General features: G+C 27.1%; 1 protein-coding gene across 7 annotated transcripts in view; it reads right to left on the bottom strand.

Annotated features, from left to right (window-relative positions):
* Nucleotides 1–2,672: 2,672 nt before the first annotated feature.
* Glut1 (Glucose transporter 1) overlaps nucleotides 2,673–7,935 on the bottom strand; it is a 45,907-nt gene continuing 40,644 nt past the window's right edge. For 6 of the 7 annotated variants that reach the window (XM_035082053.1, XM_035082052.1, XM_035082055.1 and 3 more), the window contains one exon: nucleotides 2,673–4,263. In XM_035082053.1, coding sequence (XP_034937944.1) covers nucleotides 4,160–4,263 — 104 coding nt within the window. In that variant the 3' untranslated portion in view covers nucleotides 2,673–4,159. The remainder of the gene's footprint in view (nucleotides 4,264–7,935) is intronic. The other variant, XM_035082056.1, reaches the window with a different exon arrangement.

Genomic DNA, 7,935 nt, shown 5'->3' with positions numbered 1-7,935 from the left:
TAATTTATAATGAAAAATAAAAATGATTTTATAACAAAAAAAGTTTGATTATATTTCTATTTTGTTTTTAGATAGAATTTAATAAAAATATGAGTTCTTAAAAATATATGTGAATCAAAGGATATAGTTGATGAATTTTTGTCAAATGTATTTATCCTTTAATGTATCTTTATTCATTGAATAACAAAATTGACGATAGTATAAAGTTGAAGGGTCGGAGATTCTCCAAGGAAATTAGCATAGATTCTAACGTGTTTAACAGATGATTCTACTGATTAATATAGAAAGTTATTTCGGTACAATTGTGAATTGTATTTCAAAATGTCTCTCGGAAGTTGGTCCACAGAACTTCCTTCAAAAACATGTATAGAATCCAAGTTTTTCTTTCATTATTTATATTTGTGACCTTATTAATTGATTAACTATTATATTAAGTGTTTCAGATATTAAATAATGATTTCGATTCAATTTTCACTTTGCACTGTACACAATTGAATCTAATAATTAGCAATCTATCAGCGCATTTCTTTAATTAATCTTTAATTTGATAATCACAGAGCTTTATATGGATTGAAAATGTATCTAGTTCAATTGTATAAACTCTTTGTGTTATATTAAATTATCTAATAATATGCAAAAGAGTTCGTTAAAGCTGTCAACATTTTATTTACACGATTGTTCATCTAAAATATTTTATCTCTTAACCATTATATACTTTCTTAATTCTAACAATTTATAATTAAATTTAAACTCATTTATAAAGATGATTAATTATGAACATAACCATTGTCTTCGACAAAATGGTCAAATAAATTTGTGTTTAACTTTGGAGTTCAGAAAATTGATAAATTCGATGAATTAAACAAATTGATTACAATTTTTCATTGTTTTGTTACAAGTATTTTATTTGAATTTAAATGCATACAAATGGTTAAGAGTGAGTTAATTGGGTATTGTTAAAGTTGATAGAGATATAGAAAAAACTCTATAACATGGATAACGTTTTATAACATTTAATGTTACAATTAAATGATTACTTATATGATTTAGCAAATATTAATTATTCTATTGTTCTGGCAAACAGATAACGGCGTTATGATTTGCTATAAACAATAATAAAACTAAAAGCGCACAACAGAAACATTTTCATTCTTAATATAATAGCTCTGTAATTGTTTAACTTGTAATAATAATTAATCCTAAATATCAATACCATTATTATTCTGCCCTTTATCATTTTTTTTTTATCATTTTAGTTATCATTAATAACTAAGTGAATTTAGTTTTACATAATACTCATAATTAATAATGTTATTATTATTATATTAATTAATATTATTATTTATCATGTAAATATGACTATAAGTACATTAACATAACTGTACACATTCACATTTGGAATATTTGGCGCTTTTAATTCAAGCGCAAGTCATTTGAATGGCAGTGAACTTATATATTTGACAATTATTTTTATTGTGATCACTTGCTTAATGAACTGATCGAAATTTCTTAAGGCTCTATCTAGAAATGTGTCAATGTATATTTCATATATCAATCATTGACGCAAATGCCTATTTTTTTTTTAATTTTATTTATGCAATTATTGCTTATTTAGTCATTTTTATCTAATCCGTGTGTACATAAAGTACGGTACATACCTAAGAAAGAGTGCCATTCCGACTTAATTGTTTTTGGTTTATTTATATTAATAGTTTTTATTAAACTTTAATAGTTTATTAATTAATGTTATTATTTCTAGTTTTATTATTACTTTAAGTATTATTATTACAATTAATAATTAATACCTTTGATACGAATTTTAATTTACATTTCTTGCCCAGGCTTTCATCTGTTTTATTTTTTTTGTCGAATATTTTTCTTCTATTAAATAGACAACACTATTATTATACAGTGAGTGTTTATTAAAAAACTCATCAATTTTTTGTCCATAATAATTTTTGTTTAAAATCATTTATAATTTGTATTTATTTTTTTTTTTATAATTACTTTTTCAATTATCATTTAAACTGGTTTATTTAAAAAATTTAGAATTGTGAAATTTAAAGAATAAAACTCCTAGATATTTGCTGTTCATCAAGCCTTTGCTAGAAAAGAGTCTCTATATGATTATAAATGAAATGAAATACTTCATCATTAGTCTGAGCTCAAACATACCCATTCATAGTTGAAGAATATATACTTAATATCATTCATTTTTAAATAGTTTTTTTTATTGATGAATAATTATTTCTTTTTCTCGATTATCCTGGAATGGATATGCTAGCAGTATGTTGTTTGCTGTTGGTTCCTTTATACAATTCAATTTAGTGATTTTTATTGAATATATTTTCATTCATTTTCATCATTTAAATAATATTTATAATTAGACATTTTGCACTTTTGACATTTGCTTAGCAATATTAGCAAGTCATTAAAATTTATCTGTAAATTACATGCCAGCATCTTGTATTTATGTTACCTTTTTCTACGATCTATATCTCTAGTCTAAATAGCTGATAATTTTTTTCGTGTTTTGTATAATATTTTAATAACATAAAGAAATCTACTTTTTAGCATATTTAATTTCTTTTTAATTTAAAAATCCAATAGAATGTTTATTGCTTCATTCTCAAGGTAAATATTCTTTAATCAACATTTTTTCATCTCTCGTTTATGTATATCAGTAACTCATCATTTAACTGGTTTAATTAATTATTTAATAAAATTTAAAATAATTAATTAATAGACTTTTAATACATCTTATGTATTTTCTGATCATAAAGATAATAAGAAATATCAGTTTCTAAATAAAATCTTCATTCCTCTATCGATCCTTAGTATCTCGAGTACATAAATACAAGAATGTCAAAGTGCATCGAAATTGACATTCAAATCAATAAAACTGTACTATATTACCCTTTGGTTATTGATATGACATTTTTAAATATTTATCTCTCTACTTATATTAAATTCCATTTCCAATATTTTAATCAATATTATTACGCATAATTTTTATCCTAAATTATTAATAACATATTAATACTGTTGATAGAGATTTTTTTTTTAAAGTTTCATTAAAAACATTCAATAGTATTATGACCTTTTATAAAGATCAACTCTCACTAATGAAGATAAAATTTATCACATAAATTACAATCAATTCACAAATATTTAAAAACACTTTCTATAACTGAATTTATATCCAATTGTATATTTAATCAATTTCAAAACCTAACAAATGGCAATATCAAGTTGAATGAATTTTTGCTATGCCATTGAGTAATATAGTACATTTATACACATCATTACTACGACAGTGTGTTTGGGTATGGCAATATTCAATTAAAATTAAGTATACAATTATATACAATTATGTACATATAATGGAAGGTTTACCAGTCGTTGATGTTAATTAATCAAAGCCTCAGCATACATTTTTTGTTCTTCATTCAACTTGTAAAAATTATTAACACGAATGAATGAAATCAGTTAGAACAGATTTATATTTCATTATTATTATATCATATAACCGTGATTATATGAATATATGAGCAATTTTCTTTCAATCCTTTAACCACTCTCTAACATACTTGAAAACCTTCCGTTACACCCACAAAATCACACTAACCCTTCACCAGTCTTTATAACACATTTATCTACGAGTTCACTGATAATCACGAGTCTTGGTAGGAATTGAATCCTGCACTCATCAATTAATTCACTATTATTTAACTCTTACATAGGATAAAATTTAATTGTCAATTTTTATTTACTTCAGTGATACGAGCTTCACAGACTGAATTATTTTTGATGAATTTAATCAACGTTTTATATAAACTTGAACACTCTTGGAGAGATTTAAAATGTATCTTCTTATGATGGAAGAGTGGAAGAAAAGTTGAAGCTCATTTCCTATTTAAGAACTGATACTTGGTCGCCTTCTATCAACTTCCTGCTGCAAGTCTTGATTCCAGTGGATATTAGTTGCATTAGTAGCACGACGAATACTATTTCTTAAGAAAGTAGCGCAGGCTTTGCCACGCTGCGTTATTATTTCATAGAGATGATTCTCCAACGTGAGGCTATTTGTACTCAATAGCAATGGGATTGGTGTACTCATTATTATGAAGTTCCCAATATTAAGAGGAGTTTCCCATTGTCAGACACCGCTGTTCGGAAAGCGTGGCGGGGGAAGCGGGGGCGGTGCCCTCTCCGGTTGAGCGGGAGCGATGGAAGAGCGTTCTGATCCAGCTGCAAACACAACTGTTGGAATTTATTAATACATTTACCCTTCATTGTATACCTCTTTCGATTTTTCATTTTCTTTTTTTTCAATATTTACAGCCAATACTTGATTAAAATAACTGCCAAGAGAAAGATTTATGCTCAAACTATCTCATATTTACTACAACATGGATCTATAAGAGGATGAATACGCCAATTTTTACATCATCAATTGATTTTTTTTTTTCTCAGATTCCGAGGAGATAAGAATTTTTAATAACTTTTATTGGCTGTGAATTTATTAAATCATTTATTGCTAGAGGGAAAATTGTATTCAGTGATTTATGCATTAAAGCTCGTGAACATGACAAAATTGCATTTATTTAAAAACGTGAGACAAATTCATGAGATTTTTGTACTTAAAAAAAAAGAGTTAGATATCATTGATTTATTAGGTAACTTTGTTTAACTTTGAAAATCATCTTGGAATGTCTTGTTAGACAATTATGGAATGTCTGACCAAAGTCTGATATTACTACTTGACATTTCTACTTGGGAAACCCAGTAAAAATTCTTCAGATAAAATTTTACTGGGTTACCACATGAATTTTTGCTGTGAGTTTCTTAGGAAAAATTCAGTACATTTTTCAGCAAAATTTACTGTATTTCTCAGTGAATTTTATTAAGTTCTAAACAATTTACATTTATAAAATTTACTAAGTAATACAGTACATTTTTAAATATAATATTTAGTAATATTTTCTTAATAAATAAATGTCATTCTTCTGAATTCATGTAAAAATGTATTGCACTGAATTTTAATTAAGAAATACAGTAAAATTTACTGGGAAATGCATCAAAAAATTCATCTTGTAATCCAATAAAATTTTCATCTAAGAATTTTTACTGAAAGACTCAGGTAAAATTCACTAGGACGTTTAGTAAAATTTAAATAAATTTTTTGTTCATTGTTGACTGCAGTTAAACTAATTATACATTTTCAATTCCAATTGAAATCAATGAAAGGATATTGTTCCTCTAAATGAGTTCATAAATTATAATTATAAATAATTGAACAAAAAGTTTGTTAATTACATCAAGAGTCATTGACGTACTCAACCCCATCTAATTACTTAAGTTTCTACATTTTAATAAAAAAATTGAAAAAAAAGATCAATTATTAATCAAGATAAAAGTAATGTAAACATTCAAAATAGTGATTATTCGATATTTGTTAATAATGTTATAATAACAATTTATACAAATTACGTAAATATTTATATTACCGAAGAATAAAAGAGTAAAGCGTATAAGAGATTTTATAATTAACTAGTCGGTGTATTTGCTATAAATTATACTCATTAGGGATTTATTAATATTAATGTATTCATGCGCATCCATGCGTTGGTGTTACAATTTGAATGACCTGGATAAATTGATATAAATAACGCATATATAATTCAACAGTACACACAAGTTTTAAAAAAAACTTAATTCTCACACGTACTATTATCTACATGAGTTTTATTTAGTAAAATAATTCTTGCCATTCAAAATAATTAACTTTTTTTATGCTGTTTTTTTAATTTTGTGTATAAATACATTAAAAGGCTTGGATTTACGTGAAGAGTTTTTTTTTAATTTTATTCAATTAAAAACTACTACAGAGGCCAGTGTTTATCGTGTAAGTAGTGATATAGTACACAAGAAAAATTAATGTAAAGTGGGAAATATTTATGAATTAAGTTATATCTTTCACTGAATAATTATGATTGTGGATTGCGTATAAATGATGTAATGATCTGGTGAAAAATGAAATGATATTAATGATAGATTGGTGAATAAATTAAAATAATTGTTTCTTTTTTTTTCTAAATCAGTTAATGAAAAATGAAAATTATTTTTTTATCTACTTATTATTTTCATTCTCTACGCCGAACGTAATTTGAATGTTTTCTACTTGAAAAAACAAATATACATAATAAAATGATGATATACGAGCATAAATCGGTTTTCTGCTAATAACTCAGGATCTATCAGGCCTATATAGAAAATAAGGATATCAATGAATTTGTGAGAATGGGATCTTTTTATTGCACTGGTTAAAATTACAGATGGTGCAAAATTTATGCTAAAATTCGAGGGAGTTCCCGTTTTACCCCATTTTAGGGGTGAAGAAATTAATTTTTTATATTTTTGACCTGATTCCGCATTTCTACTCATTGAGACGAAGAGAATGAGTGGTCAAACTTGCAAATCGGACAACTTTGATTTTTCGACCCGAAAAAATGGCAAGTGGTACCCCTTTCCATTTTTTTTGGCCAAAAAATAAAAGTACTCCGATTTTCAAGTTTGACCACTCATTCTCTTCGTCTTGATGCGTAGAAATGCGGAATCGGGGCACCGCCCAAGGAAATCCACGTTAACACCCTTAAACAGGGGTAAAACTGGATACAAATTACGAATCATCATCCCCTTGGCTTTAAACCCTTATAACTCATGAACGGACGGTCAAATAACTGTTTTTAAGGACGTTTTGGAAACCTAAAAATCTGAACTATCTGACAAAATCCATAGATTTATTAGAAAAAATTTCTTTCACCCTTAAAATCGCTAAAATATGAAAAAAAATCAGATTTTTATGGGGGTTTGCCTACTTCTTTGGCAATTTTGAGGGTGAAATAAATTTTTGAAACGTTTTTTATGGATATGTATCTTTAGCTAAGATTCTGAACTTTATAGAGACCCCTTGAAAATCATTATTCGATGACTTGTTTAGGAGTTACAGCGGTTCAAAGTCGTAGAGTGGATAGTTTTTTACCCTTACTTCGACTTTGAACCGCTGTAACTCCTAAACAAGTCATCGAATAATGATTTTCAAGGGGTCTCTATAAAGTTCAGAATCTTAGCTAAAGATACATATCCATAAAAAACGTTTCAAAAATTTATTTCACCCTCAAAATTGCCAAAGAAGTAGGCAAACCCCCATAAAAATCTGATTTTTTTTCATATTTTAGCGATTTTAAGGGTGAAAGAAATTTTTTCTAATAAATCTATGGATTTTGTCAGATAGTTCAGATTTTTAGGTTTCCAAAACGTCCTTAAAAACAGTTATTTGACCGTCCGTTCATGAGTTATAAGGGTTTAAAGCCAAGGGGATGATGATTCGTAATTTGTATCCAGTTTTACCCCTGTTTAAGGGTGTTAACGTGGATTTCCTTGGGCGGTGCCCCGATTCCGCATTTCTACGCATCAAGACGAAGAGAATGAGTGGTCAAACTTGAAAATCGGAGTACTTTTATTTTTTGGCCAAAAAAAATGGAAAGGGGTACCACTTGCCATTTTTTCGGGTCGAAAAATCAAAGTTGTCCGATTTGCAAGTTTGACCACTCATTCTCTTCGTCTCAATGAGTAGAAATGCGGAATCAGGTCAAAAATATAAAAAATTAATTTCTTCACCCCTAAAATGGGGTAAAACGGGAACTCCCTCGAATTTTAGCATAAATTTTGCACCATCTGTAATTTTAACCAGTGCAATAAAAAGATCCCATTCTCACAAATTCATTGATATCCTTATTTTCTATATAGGCCTGATAGATCCTGAGTTATTAGCAGAAAACCGATTTATGCTCATATATCATTATTCTCTCAATTTTTTTATACGCGAACAGTCCAGTAATGCAAATAAATGTTTGATTGTATCCAAATAAT

This window comes from Chelonus insularis, unplaced genomic scaffold, assembly GCF_013357705.1.
Source record: "Chelonus insularis isolate UGA/USDA-ARS -01 unplaced genomic scaffold, ASM1335770v1 contig_337_pilon, whole genome shotgun sequence".
In the NCBI taxonomy this organism is placed as follows: Eukaryota; Metazoa; Arthropoda; class Insecta; order Hymenoptera; family Braconidae; genus Chelonus; species Chelonus insularis.
This window is presented reverse-complemented; position numbering and strand designations above follow the sequence as displayed.